The sequence below is a fragment of the Scyliorhinus canicula genome, chromosome 10, assembly GCF_902713615.1.
Source record: "Scyliorhinus canicula chromosome 10, sScyCan1.1, whole genome shotgun sequence".
Classification (NCBI taxonomy): Eukaryota; Metazoa; Chordata; class Chondrichthyes; order Carcharhiniformes; family Scyliorhinidae; genus Scyliorhinus; species Scyliorhinus canicula.
Window position 1 is genome coordinate 115346036 of NC_052155.1, and position 22537 is coordinate 115368572.

General features: G+C 46.3%; 1 protein-coding gene across 1 annotated transcript in view; it reads left to right on the forward strand.

The window, feature by feature from the left end:
* LOC119972613 (ATP-binding cassette sub-family C member 9-like) overlaps positions 1-22537 on the forward strand; it is a 317550-nt gene that overhangs the window by 123683 nt on the left and 171330 nt on the right. The window contains 3 exon segments of the mRNA XM_038809604.1: positions 3360-3400; positions 4802-4857; positions 4859-4910. Coding sequence (XP_038665532.1) covers positions 3360-3400; positions 4802-4857; positions 4859-4910 — 149 coding nt within the window.

Here is a 22537-nt window from a genome sequence, read left to right on the forward strand (position 1 = left end):
AGGATGCCCGTTGTAAAGGTCTTCAACCCACTTGCCTGGCACTTCATTGGGACAGCAACCCTGGTCTCCACAGGAGGATACCATCTTCCAAGGTCAGCCTTGAGAACTTAGAAAGCCTTCAGCTCCCCTGGCAGCTGTCGATGCTGGCCACTGAATAGCACCAGATGTTGCACCTTGGCAAGGTGGAGTCAGTTTGCATCCAGTCATGAACACACAATGCAGTGATGAGGGAGTCCATATAATTCAGGGCAGTGACCACTTTGTCCGCCACAGGGTTTTTTGGATTCATTCTGCAGGGGAAGACTGCTCAATGAATCAGCATTGAGCTATCTGGGTTGCTGAGCGGTTTCAAAAGAGTATTCATAAGCAGCTAATAACAAACCCAGTATTGAATCCTCTCATATACACTGGAGGGATCGCCTTGTCTTCACAGAAGAGGCCCAGCAACAACTTTTGATCCGTGATGAAAAAGAATGTTCTCCATGATGTGCTGGAAAACTGCATGCTGAAGATACCCCTAACAGGGGCTGGGTGCACTCACTGAGTCCCTTGTGTGGAATGGTCATGACGTACTTCCATGATTTATCAAGCTCCAACTGTAGATGAGAGTTGGTCATGTCCAATTTTGTAAATAGAATGTTGCATAAGAGATCCTCGATACGTGGTAAAGAATAACGGTCCACCCTCAAAGACATGTTCACCCCTTCAATTTTTTAGTCGTCGCAGAGGCACACTGTCGTATCCGGCTTTATTACGGGGACCAATCGATGAAGTGCATAGGCCTAATGATGTCCAAACTCTCCAAACAACAAAGTTAAGCCTCCACTTTCTCCATAGGGAACAGGGCGGGCATGAAATATCAGTGTTTGGACTTCCAGGTCCACCTGGATCTTGGTTATGACCCCTTTAATGGTACCCAAGCCAGGCTGGAAAACCTCTGGGAACTTGCTCAGTACCACACACACAACCAGATCCCACTTGGAGGATATGTTGCCAATCCAACTATGTACCCAATCATAGCCTAACAGGCTTGGGCTGCTTCCTTGCACAACAATGAGGGGAAGACGAACTGATTGGCGCCCATAAACTACCAGAGTAAGAGTGGACTCCACAATACTCCGTTGTTCCCCTGTATAATGGCTAAAGGAGCCATCGTGTCAGCAAAAGACAAAGTATGCACACACAAAACATGATTAAAGGTGCTTGGAGCCACCTCAGAAACGACAGCTCCCATATCCAACTCCATTTGGAGCATATGGCAATTTACCTGTATCAGAACATGAATAGGGGCCACACGGAGTGATGGCAAACAGTTCAGCTGCATTGCAGCCTCATCCAGATTCAAGGTTTGCCTCCCAGCTACCTCAATCGGGTTGCCTGGAGCGCTGGTCCTCCTGCTGCCTACGAGTGTGCCTAGACCGGCGCCCACATGTCGCCTTCAGCTGAGGCTGGTGATGTTGCACGTCTCGGTGGCCGGCCCTTCACCCAGAGGCTAGAGTCGTAGCAGCGTTCGGTCCATGCCATGGGGACACCATATGAGGGGCGATGCCCCAAAATGTTCATTTCCGTAATCCCTTCCTGGGACAAGGAGATCTGTAGTGCCTTGCTGAAAGATCAGGGAATTTCAGCAAAGGTGTTTCCAGTGTTTCCTATATTTTATACAGCAGACTAAACGATTGCGGAGCATATCCGATAAAGCAGTTCCATACTCTCATACCCGGCCAGCTTCCGTAGCCGTAACACAAACTCGGTGATGGACTCACCTGGGGTACCTCTCTGCCGTATTAAACCGATAGCTTTGAATGATTACCGACGGGGTCGGGTTAAATTGTTGTGCCACAAGCTGGTCAAACGATTAAATGTCTTGCACCGCCAATTAAGTGAGACTCCAGAATCACCCGAATCAGTGCGCCTCCGCAGGCAGTCAACAGTATACCTGTCTGGACGCTCATTCTCCATGATGTTGCTGGTCCGGGAAGATGTAACTCATCCTTTCTGCCATGCTGGCTCCGGTCTCATCACCGGCGTCAAATGCATCTAACCGCCCAACAGGGGCATGTGTGAATTAATAAATCCAATCCTGGGTCCAGAAAAATGGGGGCAATGGCTCAGTTGAGTAGGTCACATTGCCAACAGCCAAACCAGTTTGCTCCTCGCCACCAGTTTAATAAAGACATGGGCGTCAATACAGAGTAAAATAAAGAAACATTTATTTACAACACGAGATGCACACTGCCTAGTAGATCGCTTTCCGGTTCCTGTTCTGGTGGTTCCTTACTGGCCGACCTTTTACACAGATGTTAATAGAGATCCCCCGCAACCGGGAGATCTTGTACTGCGCAAAGACCACGGGGAAGATAATCATTCCTACTCTGTAGGTTCCGTGCGGGGTATTACAATTTGAATGGAACTTTAATGGGTGTGAATGGGTAAGGTTTGCTTGGGAATGTTACAGTATTCTGTGTATAATTCTGTTTTTTGGGGTTCTTGTTCTGTATTGAGGGAGTTTCCACTGTTGTTTGAGGAGGGATGGACGAGGGCAGGAGAGTCAGGAGTAATGGTTAAGGCAACAATATGGATAATGCATGGCCATGGTGGGTCTTGACAATCGCAAGGGCTTTGGTTTTGGATATTCCTTTGCAGCGGAAGCGGACAGGGGAGCTTCTCTTTTTCACTAGCAGTTAGGTTTTATTTAGTGAATTTTTGTGAGGTAGTCTGCAGGTTTTTGAGATGGGTGGATGGGGGGCAGGGAGGGTGGGTTGGGGGGGGGGGGGGGGGTATAGGGTACGTAGAGTGCTGACGGTGACCAGGGCTTTTCTTTGTCTCACCTTATGGGTAGAATGGCTGCCATCTTGGTTGCACCCTGGATCTAGGAATCTGGAGTGAGGACGAGACAATTCCTCATGGTGGAAATGGCTGAGTTGGGAGGTTTGAGAAAACCCGATCAGACTAGTCACTTGGAACATTAAAGTTAAGTACACCGTATGGGAAGCAATTGAGAGGTTCTTTCAGTGATGGCAGCGTTTTATTGATTATTTCAAGGATTGGTCACTGTTCATTGTTAAAGGAGCAGGAAGGGGGTTAGATTTTGTGAGGGGCTATTCTATTATTCTGTTTTTATGGTCGATGTGTGTAAATTTGTTTATTTTTTCAATTTTGTAGTTTATAAGTTGATAAATGTTAATAAAAAATTTTTTTTTTTTAAATGTGAATACTGATGTCGAATACTGTATGATTGAAGCAGTTTATGGCACTCACTGTTAGAAACATTTTTTTAATGTAACTTTCTATACTTATAAATGTTTGTAGAGATTTAATCAAATTTAATATTTCATGTTTTATAAAACTGTCTTTTATAGTGTTTCTCACCCAGGTGACACCTCTGATAGCAACAACACTGGTAGGTAAACCTGTTTTAATTCACCATTTTAATTTAATTCTTGTTATTGTTAATGAGCTTAATACATCAGCTGAAACATACTCGGACAACAGACTATTCAATAGGTTTGCACTAACTGCAGTGCTGCAGCACTTAGAAGAATGAGATTAAGTTTGTACTTAATTCACTCTTCTCCTCCTCCACCCCAAAGATATGGTTAAGTTACCAGTCTTATAAATTATGCGGATCACAATAGCTGAGGTACATGGGACCTATTTTATACGCGAACTATTTTGATGGTAAATCTAACCATATTAGAACATTGCACATTGTCTGCCGTGTTTTGGTCTAATATAAATAAACAGAGCATTGTACAGCAGACCAATTAGCATTTGAAAGAGAAAATATGGGTCACTGTTTTAGGTGCTATCAGAACTGAATTGAGAACGGAGATCTCTCGAGGGTTCTCTTTTAGTTGGTGACCAACTTGGTGAGCATTTTCTGGTTTTATTGAACATTTCCAAATTTCAGGTTCAGGTTTTTTAATTGTATCTGCAAATGAAATTTATATAAGGCAAATTTGATTGTATGATCCAAATTGAATTGAATGTTTCTTTCCTCACTGATTGTGATCAACAGCAAATTATGCTAATTGAAAATTAATGTGCAACACAAATATCTTAGTGCTCAGAACTTTAAAATCTGAGAGTGTTATGGATATTGATTTGAGCTAGAAGTAAGCTTGATTTCTGACTTTGTTAATGTCTGGAATTACAAAAATCTTTGGTGTTGCACTTTTGCCTGTGATCGCTCCGTTTAATCATGAGCCATAGTGTTGAGTTTTGTGAAGGATAAAAAATTAATTGTGGCGTGCACATAAAAAATGCAGCCATGGATTTAACTATTCTTCAGTCATCATGGGCCTCTCGAGTCTAATTGAAGTGCACTGCCAACTGTTAATACCTTTTGACCTTTTGGTGTCATGCCAATTGGCATTCGGTCATTTCAGTTGGTATGTGGATGCAATGAATGTTTTGCCCAAAACTATTTTTGTTCAGATTTCATTTAAATTGAATGTCCTAGTTTCACCAGCTGCATCATTTAACTGCATCATGCAGTGTGAGTAAAGATTTGGGTCTGACAGTTACTGTTTTTTAAAATAAACATTTGGAAGTACTATATATTAATACAGCCAAAATTAATTAGTTTGAATGCAAAATAGATTATGTTTTGTGAAAACTACATATTTAGTTTAGCTCGGATCCATTTGCAGATTAAAATGCGTTTAGATTCGAAGGATTTCTTCATTTGAGCGAATAATTATAAATTAATTCTACAAAATCTGTGGCCTAATCTGTGAGACAGAATGTAGGAATCCTTCAGTTTTATTTTTTTTAATATTTGTTTTCTGTTTATATTTAGACTTTCAGCATTTATTCTAGTTTGAGTGGGTCACCACTGACTGCTGACAAGGCTTTTCAGCACTGGCACTTTTGATAAATTTAATGCTCCACTACATCTGCTTCCAGTGGTAAGTTGCAGACTGGCCTTTCAGTTCAATATTGAATATACGTAAGACAAGAATTTTGAGTCATGCGGTTCAGAAAGCCAAGGTTGAAAAAATTGTGGTTTTTGATGCTATGGACTATTATACCGGGAGAAATGATTGTTTAATAGGCAAAAAAAATCCATATATTTTCGAAGACGGTTACTTATTAGGAACATGTGGGGCAAAAGCAGGTAATTTGTATTCCTTGAAATCCATATGTAACAAAAACATATTGATATCCAGTTTTGAAAATTTTAATTCGCTCACTGGGCACGATTCTCCCAAAAATTTCTAAGTTAATTTGTGGCAGGTTTTTCAGGAAGTTTCCCACCTGCTCTGCTACCGAATTCCGCACCGCTATTCAATGACACTTAGTCACTTTTTTGTGCCCTACGGAGTTTCTCACCAGGTCAGCCCACACTTCAAATGTTTTTCTTGCACTGGGGAGCTATACTCTGAGATTGGGCCACCATTTTGAAAGGGTTCCCGAATCTCCAAGTGAGCTACACCTCCACCCATGGGCAATGTCATCCCCACAAACATTTCCTCATGCAGAATGTTTGAGGTGAGGGACGCCGTCAGTGTCCCTGCTGATTTCATCTGTGGGAAGTGCACTCAACTCCAGCTCCTCAAAAACCGTGTTAGGAAACTGGAGCTGGAGCTGGATGAACTTCGGATCATTCGGGAGGCAGAGGGGGTCATAGATAGAAGCTTCAGGGAGGTAGTTACGCCAAAGAATAAAGATAGATGGGTGACAGTGAGAGGGGCTGGGGGTAAGCAGTCAGTACAGGGATCCCCTGTGGTCGTTCCCCTTAGTAACAGGTATACCGCTTTGGATACTGTTGGGGGGGGGGGACTTACCAGGGGTCAGCCATGGGGTACAGGTCTCTGGCACAGAGTCTGTCCCTGTTGCTGAGAAGGGAAGGGGGGAAAGGAGTAGAACATTAGTAATTGGAGACTCCATAGTTAGGGGGATAGATAGGAGATTCTGTGGGAACGAGAGAGACTCGCGGTTGGTGTGTTGCCTCCCAGGTGCCAGGGTCCGCGATGCCTCAGATCGTGTTTTCGGGATCCTTAAGGGGGAGGGGAGCAGCCCCACGTCGTGGTCCACATAGGTACCAACGACATAGGTAGGAAAAGGGATAGGGATGTAGGCAGGAATTCAGGGAGCTAGGGTGGAACATAGAGCTAGAACAAACAGAGTTATTATCTCTGGTTGTTACCCGCTGCCACGTGCTAGCGAGTCGAGGAATAGGGAGAGAGAGCAGTTGAACACGTGGCTGCAGGGATGGTGCAGGAGGGAGGGTTTCAGATTCCTGGACAATTGGGGCTCATTCTGGGTAGGTGGGACCACTACAAATGGGATGGTCTATACCTGGACCAGAGGGGTACTAATATCCTCGGGGAGAGGTTTGCTAATGCTCTTCGGAAGGGTTTAAACTAGTTCAGCAGGGGATTGGGAACCAGATTGTAGCTCCAGTACACAAGAAGCTGAGAGTAGTGAGGTTATGAGTAAGGTTTCAAAGTTGCAGGAGGTGTACCGGCAGGAAGGACGGTGGTCTAAAGTGCGTCTACTTCAATGCCAGGAGCATCTGGAATAAGGTGGGTGAGCTTGCGGCATGGGTTAGTACCTGGGACTTTGATGTTGTGGCCATTTCGGAGACATGGATAGAGCAGGGCGAGGAATGGTTGTTGCAGGTGCCGGGGTTTTAGATATTTCAGTAAGTCAGGGAAGGTGGTAAGAGAGGGGGAGGGGTGGCATTGTTAGTCAAGGACAGTATACGGTGGCTGAGAGGACATTTGATGAGGACTCGAATACTGAGATAGTATGGACTGAGTAGTATGGGCTGAGTTAAGAAACAGGGAAAGGAGAGGTCACCCCTGTTAGGGCTTTTCTATAGGCCTTCGAAAAGTTCCAGAGGATTGTAGAGGAAAGGATTGCAAAGGTGATTCTGGATAGGAGCGAAAATACCAGGGTAGTTGTTATGGGGGACTTTAACTTTCCAAATATTGACTGGAAACACTATAGTTCGAGTACTTTAGATGGATCCGTTTTTGTCCAATGTGTGCAGGAGGGTTTCCTGATGCAGTATGTAGATAGGCCAACAAGAGGCGAGGCGATATTGGATTTGGTACTGGGTAATGAACCAGGACAGGTGTTAGATTTGGAGGTGGGTGAGCATTTTGGTGATAGTGACCACAATTCGATTACGTTTACTTTAGCGATGGAAAGGGATAGGTATAAACTGCAGGGCAAGAGTTATTGTTGGGGAAAGGCAATTATGATGCGATGAGGCAAGACTTAGGATGCATCGCCTGGAGAGGAAAACTGCAGGGGATGGACCAATGGAAATGTGGAGCATGTTCAAGGAACAACTACTGCGTGTCCTTGATAAGTATGTACCTGTTAGGCAGGGAGGAAGTGGTCGAGTGAGGGAACCATGGGTTACTAAAGCAGTTGAATCACTTGTCAAGAGGAAGAAGGAGGCTTATGTGAAGATGAGACGTGATGGTTCAGTTGGGTCGCTTGAGAGTTACAAGTTAGCTAGGAAGGCTCTAAAGAGAGAGCTAAGAAGAGCCAAGTGAGGACATGAGAAGTCTTTGGCAGTAGGATCAAGGATAACCCTAAAGCTTTCTATAGGTATGTCAGGAATAAAGAATGACTAAGGTAAGAGTAGGGCCAGTCAAGGACAGTAGTGGGAAGTTGTGCGTAGAGTCCGAGGAGATAGGAGAGGTGCTAAATGAGTATTTTTCGTCAGTATTCACACAGGAAAAAGACAAAGTTGTCGAGGAGAATACGGAGATACAGACTACTAGACTAGAAGGCTTGAGGTTCATAAGGAGGAGTGTTGGCGATTCTGAAAGTGTGAAAATAGATAAGTCCCCTGGGCCGGATGGGATTTTCCTAGGATTCTCTGGGAAGCTAGGGAGGAGATTGCTGAGTCTTTGGCTTTGATCTTTAAGTCATCTTTGTCTACAGGAATAGTGCCAGAGGACTGGAGGGATAGCAAATGTTGTCCCCTTGTACAAGAAGGGGAGTAGAGATAACCCCGGTAACTATAGGCCAGTGAGCCTTACTTCTGTTGTGGGAAAAGTCTTGGAAAGGTTTATAAGAGATAGGATGTATAATCATCTGGAAAGGAATAATTTGATTAGAGATAGTCAACATGGTTTTGTGAAGGGTAGGTCGTGCCTCACAAACCTCATTGAGTTCTTCGAGAAGGGTAAAGCAGTTGATGTGGTGTATATGGATTTCAGTAAAGTGTTTGATAAGGTTCCCCACGGTAGGCTATTGCAGAAAATACAGAGGCATGGGATTCAGGGTGATTTAGCAGTTTGGATCAGAAATTGGCTAGCTGATAGAAGACAAAGAGTGGTGGTTGATGGGAAATTCTCTGACTGGTGTCCAGTTACTAGTGGTGTGCCACAAGGATTTGTTTTGGGGCCGTTGCTGTTTGTCATTTTTATAAATGACCTGGAGGAGAGCGTAGAAGGATGGGTGAGTAAATTTGCGGATGACACTAAAGTCGGTGGAGTTGTGGACAGTGCAGAAGGATGTTACAAGTTACAGAGGGACATAGATAAGCTGCAGAGCTGGGCTGACAGGTGGCAAATGGAGTTTAATGCAGAAAAGTGCGAGGTGATTCATTTTTGGAAGGAATAACAGAAAGGCAGAGTACTGGGCTAATGGTAAGATTCTTGGTAGTGTGGACGAGCAGAGAGATCTCTCGGTGTCCATGTCCATGTCCATGGATCCCTGAAAGTTGCCACCCAGGTTGAGAGGGTTGTTAAGAAGGCGTACGGTGTGATATCTTTATTGGTAGAGGAATTGAGTTTCGGAGCCATGAGGTCATGTTGCGGTTGTACAAAACTCTGGTGCGGCCGCATTTTGGAGTATTGTGTTCAGTTCTGATCGCCACATTATAGGAAGGCATGTGGAAGCATTGGAAAGGGTACAGAGGAGATTACCAGAATGTTGCCTGGTATGGAGGGAAGGCTGAAGGACTTGAGGCTGTTTTCATTAGAGAGAAGAAGGTTAGAGGTGACTTAATTGAGGCATACAAGATGATCAGAGGATTAGATAGGGTGGACAGTGAGAGCCTTTTTCCTCGATGGTGATGTCCAGCACGAGGGGACATAGCTTTAAATGAGATGAGAAGATAGATAGAGGACAGATGTCAGAGGTAGGTTCTTTACTCCGAGAGTAGTAAGGGCATGGAATGCCCTGCCTGCACAGTAGTGGACTCGCCAAACACTAAACGCATTACAATGGCCATTGGATAGGCATATGGACGCTAAGGGAATAGTGTAGAGGGACTTTAGAGGTGTTTCACAGGACGGCGGCAACATCGTGGGCCGAAGGGCCTGTACTGCGCTGTAATGTTCTATGTTCTATGTACATGGACACTACCCCACACCCCCCCCAAGTGAGGACACACCGCTCAGGAGCCTCCCTCTTCAGGCCCTCCCAAGCCCACTTACAGCACCCCCTCCTTTCTAGAACCCCCGTCCATCAACCTCCCAGAGGCCTCTACTTACCTTCCCTGCACACCACACCCTTCCAAACACCCTCTCCACTCTTGTTTCATGGACATGGTCCCCCTCGCCCCCCTGACCCTTGGCAAGTTCCACTCGGGCACCCTTCCACTGCCACCCTGACACCCAAGCAGTGCTCCTGCTAGTTTGGCAGTGCCATTCGGACACCTTGGCAGTGCCAGGGTGGCAGGGCCATGATGCCAACTGAGCAGTGCCAAGGTGCCCATGTTCCAGGGGGAGGGGTGGGGGCCACCCTGCATTTACCCTGACCACCTAGGGATCTCCGATGACCTGGATCAACCTCCCCCGGGTGCCTTTCCACCTGGTCCACGTTTGTGTGGACCAGCACTGATCGGTGCCTGATCGTAGCCTCCCAGGGGAGGCTGGAGAATCGAGGGAGGCTGGTGGATCCTGGGCAGGTAGGTTGTGTTGGTTTACGACCTACTTCCGTGAGCATCATTTGGTCCTGCCCATTTGGGCCGGAGTTCCGACTCCGTCGTCTCTCAGGTCTTCGTTGAATCTCGTGAGGCACTGAGGCTGTTGGGAGGCTCACTGCAGGCCTCTCGTGGTATTCTCCAGCTGCATTGTGCACTCGCTTGAGTGCAACGTGGCTGCAGAATCGTGCCCACTGCCCACAGCCTTTTCTCACAGTAAGTTTCAGATTTCCACCACCTTTACTGTGAATGCGCTAAAATCTAATTCACATAATCTAAGATTATGCTCCCTTGTTCTGAATTCCCAGTCAAAGGAAATTGTCTTTCTGTATCTGTGCACTTGAATACTTTTGTTATTTTTAAATATCTCAATTAAATCACTTCTCAACCTTTCAAACTCTGGTTGATACAGGCCACGTTTATACACCTTGTCATCTTAATTTAATCCCTCAAGCTCCTTCATCATTCTGGTGAAACTCTGACACATTCCTGAAAGGTTATTGTATCTTTTCTGAGACAAAGGTAAAATAATGCAGATACTGGTAATCTGAAATTTATAGAAAAAAATATTGGAAATACTCAGCTGGTCTGGAAGCACCTATGGAAGATGTTAATGTTTCAGGTTGTTGATGCAACCTGAAAACTGGGAATAGGTTTAGCCATGTAAGAAGCTTTTAAACAAGTGTAAAGGAAGGGAAAGTGGAAGAGCGAAAAGAACAAAGTGATTAAATAATGAAATGTGTCAGTGCAAAGCAAAAAAGAACAGTGAAAAGAAAAGAAACAAGGTGGGTCTAAAGAAATATCGAGGAGCAGCGGTCATGATCTATATATTATAAATCGGGCGGTGGAGTGGGTCGAGGTAGGATCCTCTTTCAGAGGGTTGGTGCTGACTTGATGGGCCGAATGAGGAAAGATGGGAGGAGGCTGAAGGGAGGTAAATGCTGACATGGACTAGATGGGCTGAATGGCTTGTTTATGTGCTTTATTCTGTGCAATTATTTGTTGAAAAATATTATTCCAACTATATTCCAACTATATCATACTTGGGGGCAGCACGGTAGCATGGTGGTTAGCATAAATGCTTCACAGCTCCAGGGTCCCAGGTTCGGTTCCCGGCTGGGTCACTGTCTGTGCGGAGTCTGCACGTCCCTCCCCGTGTGTGCGTGGGTTTCCTCCGGGTGCTCCGGGTTCCTTCCACAGTCCAAGATGTGCGGGTTAGGTGGAATTGGCCATGCTAAATTGCCCGTAGTGTCCTAAAAAGTATGGGGGGGTGGGGTGGGTTGTTGGGTTACGGGTATAGGGTGGATACGTGGGTTTGAGTAGGGTGATCATTGCTCGGCACCACATCGAGGGCCGAAGGGCCTGTTCTGTGCTGCTTACTGTTTCTATGTTCTATATACAAGCCATCTCAAAACAAAAAAAATGCGACAGCATCCGGCAATCTGCAGTATCTGAAAATAGAACCATATAATCTTTAGAGTGCAGAGGAGGTCATTCGGCCCCTCAAGTCAGCACCGACCCTCGAAAGAGGATCCTACCTCGACCCACTCCCGCCCGATCCCCATAACCCTGTACCTCACCTAACTTGCGCCTCTTTGGACACTAAGGGGCAATTCTTAACAGGCCTATCCACCTAATCTGCAGTTCTTTGGACTTCGGGGGGAAACGGAGCATCTGGAGAAACCTACGCAGACACAGGGGAATGTACAAACTCCACACATACAGTGACCCAGGGCTAGAATTGAACCCGGGCCCTGACACTGTGAGGCAGCAGTGCTAACCACTGTGCCACCATATGTATATAATTGAATCTAGTTTGCAGAGTGATGCTGGAAAGCTGATACTCCACACGCACTTCTCTCCCCCTCACACACCGGCCCCGCCTCACACACTTACCGTTCCTCTCTCTCCAGCGCACAGTGGCCCCTGCGTGTACTGGCCCCCTCGCTGGCGCTCACCTGCTGCCCTCCCTCGCGCATCTGCCTCTGCCCTCCCTCGCGCACTGCCGATGCCCTCCCTCATGAATCTGCCGGTGCTGTCCCTCGTGCTCTGCCGCCGCCCTCCCCATCCTCCTCCTCGCGCTCTGCCGCTTGCCCTCCCTCGTGCACTGCCGCCGCCCTCCCTCGGCACTGCCGCCGCCCTCCCTCGCGCTCTGCCGCCGCCCTCCCTCACGCTCTGCCGCCGCCCTCCCTCGCGCTCTGCCGCCGCCCTCCCTCGCGCTCTGCCGCCGCCCTCCCTCGCGCTCTGCCGCCGCCCTCCCTCGCGCTCTGCCGCCGCCCTCCCTCGTGCTCTGCCGCCGCCCTCCCTCGCGCTCTGCCGCTGCCCTCTCTCGCTTCCCGAGACCCATTCTGCTTCCCCTCCGCTCTGGAGAAAGCCAGCCTTTAATTCGACAACCAGCTCTGCAGCATTTTTCAAATGTGCTTGTCTTCCCAAAGGCCCCACTGGGAGGTTCCCATGGACCCCTGGGTTCTGCGGAGATGTGATGCCAGTAGATTGTACAAGTGTTGCTCCCATAAAAAAGTGATATGCCAGCCACTGCCTGATTGACTTTCTTGTTCTGTTGTAAAATTTCATGGTAAGTCTGTGAGTGAGCATACCAAACACTGCTTTCTCGATGCGATGATTGACGTTGTCATCCAACGTAGTGTTATTGGAGAGGATACTCACAAAGGAGAAAATTTGTACTGAACGGGGCCAGGTGTTGTAGCTTGTCACTAGGGCAAAGTGATCAACAAGCAGCTGAATATTTTCTAGAGTATGTGCTGTGACAGTGCAGTCTTCCGTGAACAGTTCACTCAGGAGCTGTTAAGTAGTTTTTGTACAAGCTTTGAGCTTTTGGTTAAGTTGTTTTTTTTACAAACTTTGAGCCTTTGCAAGTTGAAGAGGTTGCCATCTGTCCCAAATTGAATGTGTACTCCTATGTCAAGATCTTTGAATGTATATGGGAGCATGGCTGAGATATGGAAAACGGAGGCTGGCGCCAATCTACAACCTGGTGTCATGGTGATAGGAAAGGCATTAAGTGATATACCAGTCTACACCATGCTGGTCATAATGCCATCATGAATCAAATGGATGACACCAATCATCTTTTCAAGGCAACCATATTTGTACAGAACCTTCCACAGATCTTCCCTGTTAGCGTGTCAAAAGTCTTGGTCAAGTCAGCAAACACTATATAGTGAGATCCTTATTCTGTTTGCAGGGCACTTCTTGAATTTGACGTACTGCAAAGGTCATGTCTACTGTGCTGTGTCTTGCATGAAAGCCACACTGATTCTGGGTACGCAGAATCCATGAGATAATTCGATTAAGAATAATTCTTGCCAGACTTTTTCCTGCAGTGGAAAAAAGTGCTCCTTTACAATGATAGTCACAGGTGGACTTTCTTCCTTTCTGTTTATAGAGATAGTTATGAGGGATTCCTATAGTCTTTGAGGTATTGCGCTCTGTTTCCAGATTAGGCAGAAGAGGCTAGTGAGGTTCCAAACCATGTGACTCCCTCTGAACTTGAATACTTCAGGTCAGATACCATCAGCTCCTGGCAACTATCCATAAGACCATAAGATGTAGGAACAGAAGTAGGCCATTCGGTCCATCAATCTGCTCTGCCATTCAATGAGATCCTTTGTAACATCTGTTCAAGGATCAAAAGCAAGCTCTTTCAGGGTGTGGTGCTTTGGAAGGGATTCAGTGGTATAATTTCATGTAATGGATGAGCTATTTAGGAGATTGCTGAAGTTCTCTGCCCAATGACAGCATTTCATGCCCTATTAGGAGCTGATGCTATCTGCTGAGTGGATGTGTCACACCGTTGGTTTCAGGACCTTGAATTGATCACAGACCTTCTTGTACAGCCTTCAAGTTGTTTTATCAGCAGCTGCTTGAAGATCGTCAGCTTTGTTTCCCCACCATTGGTTCTTCGCCTGCTAGTTTTTAACTGCAGCATGTGTTTTGCGCAATGGTATCTAGCAGTCCTTGCTGATTTCTTGTCAGATTTGCAAGATCTGTAGGCGCCAGACACTTTGTCATGGTCATTGTTGTTGAATTAGTCTTTGGCTTCCGTTTAACAAATCAGAGACCTCAAATACTGTAGGTACATCTTTTAAATTTTTTCATGAATCTTCCGTGGCAATATTGTCCTCCAGGTTATCAGCAATTCTGTGGCTAGTTTGTGTTCCCAATTTTGTCTCTTGCCATGTCTTTAAGAAAAGTTAGATCGAGCTTCCTTTGTGGCTTGACTCTGCCGAAGTGCCTTAGATTTTGTCTTTAAACCTGGGTAGGGGAGGGGAAGGTTTCGGACATCTACTGGGAACTTCAGGAAGTGGAGGAAGCCCCAGTAGAGGAGCTTAAGGGCAAATGGGAGGAGAAGCTCGGTGGGGAGCTGGATGTGGGCCTGTGGGTGGACGCCCTAAATAGGGCCAACTCCTCTTCATCATGTGCCAGGCTTAGCTTAATCCAGTTTAAGGTGGTGCACCGGGCATACATGACACCAACCAGGATGAGCAAGCTCTTTGGGGTTGAGGAAAAATGTGTGAGGTGTGCGGGAAGCCCTGCAGATCATGTCCATATGTTCTGGGCATGCCCGGCTCTTAATGGATTCTGGCGGGGTTTACTAAGGCAGTGTCCAAGATCTTAGACACGCGGGTGGTGCCAAGTCCAGAGATAGCGATCTTTGATGTGTCAGACGATCCGGAAGTTCAGAAAGTGAAAGAGGCCGATGTGTTGGCCTTTGGCTCCCTAGTAGCCCGGAGATGGATCCTTTTAATGTGGAGGGACTCGAAGCCCCCAAGTGTAGAGACCTGGGTTAGTGACATGGCTGGGTTTCTCAGTCTCGAGAAAATAACATTTTCCTTGAGAGGGTCCATCTCTCGGAGATGGCAGCCGTTCCTCGACTTTCTAGGAGAGCAGTAAAGTCAGCAGCATCTGCATCCCGGGGGGGGAGGGGGGAATCGTTACGTTGTATTGTTCTTTTCTTTGCATATCGGTTAACATTTATTTTGTTCTGTTAATTGTTGCGTACGGTTATGCAAAAATTTTGTTTTTGACAAAAATTTGAATAAAAATAATAAAAAATAAAAAAAGGTTTTGTCTTTAAAGATACAAAACTCCTGACAAGCCGATGATCAGACTAACATACTCCACACCTCCCAGGGGGTGAGTGGAGGACATGTCCTTGAGATCTCTCAGTCGTACCATAACATTGTCCAACATGCCCCAGTGCTTGGATCTGGGTTGTATCTATGTTTATCTGCTTGCTGGAAGACTCTGAATGTGATGGTTAGGTCAAACTTGCTGCATTTAGAGAGAAGGAGCTGGCAGTTAAGTTTGCTCTGACGGTGCCATAGCGTCCTCGTACTTCTCTCCATGTGTTACAATCTATGCTTACTCGGGCATTGAAATCATCGAGAATAATGTCTTTGTCCTGGTGAGGGGGTACTCTAATTATCTTGCTGAGGCCTGATAGAGTGCTTCTTTGACCTCCTCTATATGTGTCATTGTTGGAACATAGGCACTAATGAGTGTTGCATGTGGATTACTGGCAAGACTTAAATGAAGAGCCAGCAGGACCTGATGGCTGATTCCCGTAGGAATTCAGTCAAGCTTGCTTGCCATTTCAGATCGAATGGCAAAGGCTCACTGACTATCAAGGCTGTTCCTTGGACCTGTCAGTGCAGTAGAGCGTGTAGCCTGTACCAACCTCATCAAGTTAGGACTCCTCAGCAAGCCTTGATTTCACTTAGGCATCTATGCCTTTGGTGTAACGTACATAGATACATAAGAAGATAGGAGCAGGAGGAGGCCTTTTGGCCCTTCGAGCCTGCTCCGTCATTCATCAGATCATGGCTGATCATCCACTCAGTACCTAATCCTTGCATTCTCCCCATAGCCTTTGATCCTATTCTCCACAAGTGCTATTCTAGACACATCTTGAATATATTAAATGTTTTAGCATCGACTACTTCCTGTGGTAATGATTCCACAGGTTCACCACCTTTTGGGTGAAGAAATGTCTCCTATCTCGGTCCGAAATGGTTTACCCTGAATCCTCCGATTGTGACCCCTGGTTCTGGACACACCCATTATTAGTAACATCTTCCCTGTCTAGCCCCATGTTGTCCAGATTTGTTGTTACATTTGTGAACCAAACTTCATACAATGTTCTTTACATTTTGACCTGCTGAATGAATGACCAGCTAGGAGTGATATCATGGCAAATGCAGGGAGAGCATGTTATGTATTAGAGCTCCTTTTCTCCCCTTGCCTTCATTGGGGAGAGCTGTGCTGTTCCTGAAAACATCCGATCCGTTATCTCTGGAGTATAAAAAGTCCACATCTGCTCCAATCTGTGGAGAGAGACCAACATCCTGATGTCTCCTTTGTATGGTAGTGACTGAGGACCCTCTCTCTACCTGTTCACTTCATCTCCTCTCAATCACCACAGTGCTTGCTATGTCTGATTTTTTTGATTGATGTCTTGCTGAATAGCCTGCACATTGACTATATTTAAGTGGCCGTGGTTTGTGCAGAGCCTCTCCTACTCCCTCATAAGGCTGCTCATATAATGCTGGCACAATGCATGGCACAAGTGTAGCAGCTAAGAGGATGCAGGCTTGATTTTGGAGTTGTCCTTCTCCAAGATGAGAAGCTGAGCAAATTGTCAATGACTACCTTGCTAGATAACCTGTTACCTTCTCCTCATTAGACTACCTTCACATCTAGTTCTAAACAGGGACTGGCACACAAATCCAGACAGTAGGAGTTTGATGAGAAGAAGCTATTTGAGATGGTGACCATCTGGAACTTTTTGTGGATAAAGAGCATCTCGATTCTCTTCAACATCACTGTTGTGTTTGGTGTTTGATGTCTAGCAAGGAATCCACAGAACTATTGGTGATTTGTCCAAACTAGTTTTTTTATTAATACACACGTGGTAAGGTAATGATCAGATATAGAGCAAGTTATCATCGAGTATCTTTATAGTCCCCTGGAACTACCCCTATGCACAGCTGTCCTCATATGCGTCTTGCAACCTTCTGGGGATCACCAAATCTGCCCTGGCTTATATCTGAATGCCTTGTCACATGACCACTGCCTGAGACTGCATGGTGGATCTGTACCGCCACCTGCTGGTTGGAGGTCACACCACTAACTATATATAATATGTGTTTAGGCCGCATGGTAGATCTGTGCTGCCACCTGCTGGTTGAGGTTACACCACCAACTATATACAATATTGTTTACAAGCATATCACCACAAGCCCCTTCCTCAGGAATAATTAATATTTACGTACAAACATATTGCTATCTTTACTTTATGGTTTGTGAATGCATAACAATGTAAACAAATTTAACTAGGTGCCCATAGCATGATATGCATGTTTGGGGTCTGTTCCCTTTCGCATAGCTGATTGTGCCTCCCTCACAGGATTGCCCCTGTGATCACTTGGACTGTGCCAGCCTTTTCGAAGACTGGTTTCCGTGCCGGTCTTTGTCTTCGTATCCTCTTTACACTGTGCCTTTGAAAGGCATGTATCTGAGATTGCCACACGTGCATCACCAGCTTCTTCTTTGTTTGTGTCTTCCAACGATGGTGTTTACTGCTTCGTTGTGTGTTTTTTGTCTTTTCTGTCTCTGGTTTGTTGGTCATCATATTGCTTTCTTCTCTTTGTTTTTGCTCGTGAGATGAGCTAGCTCTCCCAGTCTTCTCCTCTTCCTCCTTGTTTTAACAATTCGTTTGCAAATTCCTTTCTTATTAAGTTTGGGGTTAACAGCTCCTGGTTCAGGGCAGCACGGTGGCGCAGTGGGTTAGCCCTGCTGCCTCACGACGCTGAGGTCCCAGGTTCGATCCCGGCTCTGGGACACTGTCAATGTGGAGTTTGCACATTCTCCCCGTGTTTGCGTGAGTTTCGCCCCCACAACCCAAAGATGTGTGGGCTAGGTGGATTGGCCATGCTAAATTGCCCCTTAATTGGAAAAATGAATTGGGTACTCTAAATTTATAAAAAAAAAAAATTTTTTTTTAAAAACATCTCCTGGTTCGGTGCTGGTCTGCACCCTGTGCTTGGAAGTATGCGGATGCTCAGGTGATAGAGAGGATCATGGACCTGTTGGGGAAGTTTGGGGCGTTCTTGGGATATAAGCTAAATGTAGGGAAAAATTAAGTGTTCCTGGTGAACGAGTTGGGTCGGCAAGCCAACCTAGGGAGAAATCATTTAGGAATACGGTCAATTTCCATCTTGTTTTGATGGTTTCCGGCGAGTTCTTACTAGCTTTGTTCTTTTTTTGAAATTGTGTCATCATCTCTTCTGCTCCTCGGTTGCAATGAGGTCGATGAAGAACTGTTCGCCTGGAGGTATCTGAGGAACCACGTTTACTGATCTTCTAAGGTCCAGGATGTGCAAAACACTGTTTCACAAAATGCCTAACATGGCCGCAGCTGGAACAGACTTTTTCAAAGGCAGGACATTGCCGTGGGCCATGTCGATTGCCACACTTTGGACATAAGATAGTGGCTCCTGTCAGCCGCTTCAAATGGCTGCCCGCATGGCTGCCCGCATTGAGACCACGCTTCTTCATGACTTGTCTCACAGCACTAATGGCACTCGTGTCTTCCTCTGTGTTGGCGCCAAAATGTTTAGAGCAGAGTGTGCTGATTTGCTGTGCAGCTACTTCGTTCACCTGGCAAATCTTTATTGCTTATTCCAATATCAAGTCTTCTTCCCGCAGCAACCTCTCACGTAGCTTATCATTTAATACACCAAAGACAATTTGGTCATGGATCAGAGAAGATTTCAGGCAACTGAAGTTGCATGACTGTGCCTTCAGCCTCAAGTCAGTGACAAAACTGTAGAACGATTCACCAGGTTTCTGGGTACGCAATATATACTTCTGGAATATTTACCTCTAGAATGTCTCCTTTCTGGGGGACCAATGTCGATCAAAGTACCCAATGACTTAATCGTATCTCTTGCTGTCCTCCTCATTTCCAAAAGCAAAAGTATTATACAGTTCAATTGCTTGAGGACCTGCCACCGTTGGCAGCAACGCTATTTACCTTGCGTCAGGCTGTGCTTGCAGGCCTACGTCCGATACATAGAGTTTGAACTGCTGCTTGAAGAGCCACCTGTTTCCATCAACATTAATCGATACTTGAAGCTGGTGGGGCGCTTTCAGTCCGTCCATCTCGAGCTTCAGTGTCTTTCACTGCGTTGAGTCGCCAATGACTGCAGTTCACCAGGTCGGTCCTTTCGTCGAATTTTACCTTTGTCACTGCCATCATTATCCTCACATCTTCTGCATTCTGGTACCATGTTGTGTTCGATGTCTAACAAGGAATCCAACCAGACCAGGATTTGTATTAATACACATATGGTAAGGTGACGATCAGATACAAAGCAAGTTATCATGGAGTTTCTTTATACTCTCCTGGAACTACCCCTATGCACAACTGTCCTCATGTTCGTCTTCCAACTTCTGTGGGTCACCGGATCTGCCCTGGCTTATATCTGAGTGCCTTGTCACATGACCACTGTCTCAAGATTGCATGGTGGATCTGTACAACCACCTGCTGGGAGGTGGTTGCACCACCAACTGTATACAATACTGTTTACAGGCATATTACCACAATCCCAGCCTTTCCTAACGCTATGGTTCATCCAGGAGAAATGAACTGTTGAAAAAAGGGTGTACTTATTGGGTGTAGGTACACCAGGCGGGATTCTCTCAGCCTACGCCGGGTTGGCGAATCGCAGGTCTGGGCGCGATTGAGCGACCCCGCCCCGACGCCAGATCCGCAGTGCCCATTTGATGCCGGTATCGGCAGCTGCAGCGGCGTGGGTCGCTCCAGTGCCATGCTGGCCTCCTGTAGGGCAGTGGATCGCTACACAGAGCGGTCCGATGACTCATTTGCATCCTGCTAATGGATACTGATGAAGGCCTGACCACCCACACCCGATTCTCCACGGCACCAGCGGGAAATCATGCCACTGCAAAACACATTTGGAAAATGCATTTTAAGAAGGTCCACCTTCTTTCCTCAATTGTGGGTCAGTGATGTTGGACACCTTTTCAATGTGGTGCCCAGATAGGACAGCGGACTGCACACCATCAGGTCTGCCCTGCCACAGAAAAAGGTGCTAAACCTCAGGTATCATAATTAATTAGGCCAGGTCTGGAAAATGTAGTGGGCGGGATTCTCTGTTTCTGAGAAGTGTTGACACCAACGCAGAATTTGTGGACTTCTATGACAGAAAAACTGGCGCCACACCTGGACCGATTACGCTACTGTTAAGAGGCTAGCACCGGTGCCACGTGGATCACAATCGATTCCAATGAAACACTGTGCGGGATTCGCCGGTGCGTGGTTGATACTCGGAAGGCTGACAGCTACAGCTGCACATACACATTACCATAATTAGGCCACTCGGCCCATCGATTGTGCTTGGCCATTCAATCATGGCTGATATTTTCTCATCCCCATTCTCCTGCCTTCTCCCCATAACCCCTAATCCCCTTATTAATCACGAACCTATCTATCTCAGTCTTAAAGACACCCAGTGATTTGGCCTCCACAGCCTTCTGTGGGAAAGAGTTCCACAGATTCACCACCCTCTGGCTCAAGAAATTCCTCATCTCTGTTTTAAAGGATCTCCCAGTGAGCCACAGAATACACAGCCAGAGTGAGACACAGCTAAGAGTGAGTTTGGGAATTTGAAGCGAGGTGGGAATTCAAAACTTTGTGTGTGGGGGGGTGCATTTTATACCTGGTAAGTGACTGGTATATTTATTTTTTTCTTCTTTTGTTTGGAATTGTAGTTGTATAAGTTAACCAAAGGTTTAAGACAGACCCGTGTCATGCTCCTTGTGTGCGATGTGGGAGCTCAGGGACACGTCCACTGTCCCTGGCTCCTTCACGAGTAAGAGGTGTGTCCAGTTTCAGCTCCTGTTAAACCGCTTGACGGCTCTGGAGCAGCAGATGGACTCACTTTGGAGCATCCACGATGCTGAAGACGTAGTGGATAGCACGTTTAGCGAGTTGGTCACACCGCAGGTGAAAGTTACTGAGGGAGATAGAAAATGGGTGACCAAAAGACAGAGCAAGAGTAGGAAGGCAGTGCAGGTGTCCCTTGCGGTCATCTTCCTGCAAAACAGATATACCGCTTTGGATACTGTTGAGGGAGATGGTTCACCAGGTTCATGGCACCTTGGCTGGCTTTGCTGCGCAGCAGGGCAGGAAGAAGAATGGCAGGGCTATAGTGATAGGGGACTCAATCATAAGGAGAATAGACAGCCGGTTCTGCGAACGCAGTCGAGATTCCAGGATGGTATGTTGCCTCCCTGGTGCAAGGGTCAAGGATGCCTCGGAGCGGCTGCAGGACATTCATGGTGGGTGGGGGGGGGGGGGGGGTGAAGAGCCAGCTGTCATGGTGCACATAGGCACCAACGATATAGGTAAAAAAACAGGATGAGGTCCTACAAGCTGAATTCAGGGAGTTAGGAGTTAAACTAAAAAGTAGGACCTCAAAGGTAGTAATTTCAGGATTGCTACCAGTGCCACGAGCTAGTCAGAGTAAGAATGTCAGGATAGATGGGATGAATGTGTGGCTCGAGATATGGTGCAAGAGGGAGGGATTCAAACTTCTGGGGCATTGGAACCGGTTCTGGGGGAGGTAGGACCAGTACAAACCGGACGGTCTGCACCTGAGCAGGACTGGAACTGATGTCCTAGGGCGGATGTTTGCTAGAGCTGTTGGGGAGGGTTTAAACTAATGTGGCAGGGGGATGGAAACCAATACAGGAAGTTGGAAGGTAGTAAAACAGGGACAAAAACAAAAGGCAGTAAGGGGGAAAGTGTAAGGCAGAAAAGCCATAGTCAATAATCAAAAAGGGCGACAATACAAGGTACAGTGACTGAGGGGAGCTCAGTGAATAAGCCCAGTAATACTAAAAGGAATAAAATGGGAAGTAAAAACATAAATGGTAAGCGATGCGGCAGGTTGTTACATGAAGATATGGGTTCAACGACAAGGAAAATTAGGAGAAAAGTTAAGAGGAAATATAACTTAGGAGAGGTTACTGACCGAGGTGTTAGGGTTCAAAACAGAGGTATAAAAGCCAACATAAGTGTACTTTACCTGAATGCTCATCGTTTTCGGAATATGGTAAATGAGTTGATGGCGCAAATCATCGTGAATGACTATGATTTTGTGGCCATTACTGAAACATGGTTAAAGGATGGTCAAGACTGGGAGTTAAATATCCGAGGGTATCAAACTATTCGGAAGGACAGAGTGGATGGTAAGGGAGGTGGTGTAGCTCTGTTATTTAAGGATGACATCCGGGCAATAGTAAGGAATGACATCAATGCCATGGAGGATAAGGTTGAATCCATTTGGGTGGAAATAAGGAATAGTAAGGCAAAAAAGTCACTGATAGGAGTAGTCTATAGGCCACCAAATAGTAACATTATGGTGGGGCAGGCAATAAACAAAGAAATAACTGATGCATGTAGAAATGGTACAGCAGTTATCATGGGGGATTTTTATCTACATGTTGATTGGTATAACCAGGTCGGTCAAGGCAGCCTTGAGGAGGGGTTTATAGAATGTATCCACGATAGTTACCTTGAACAGTAAG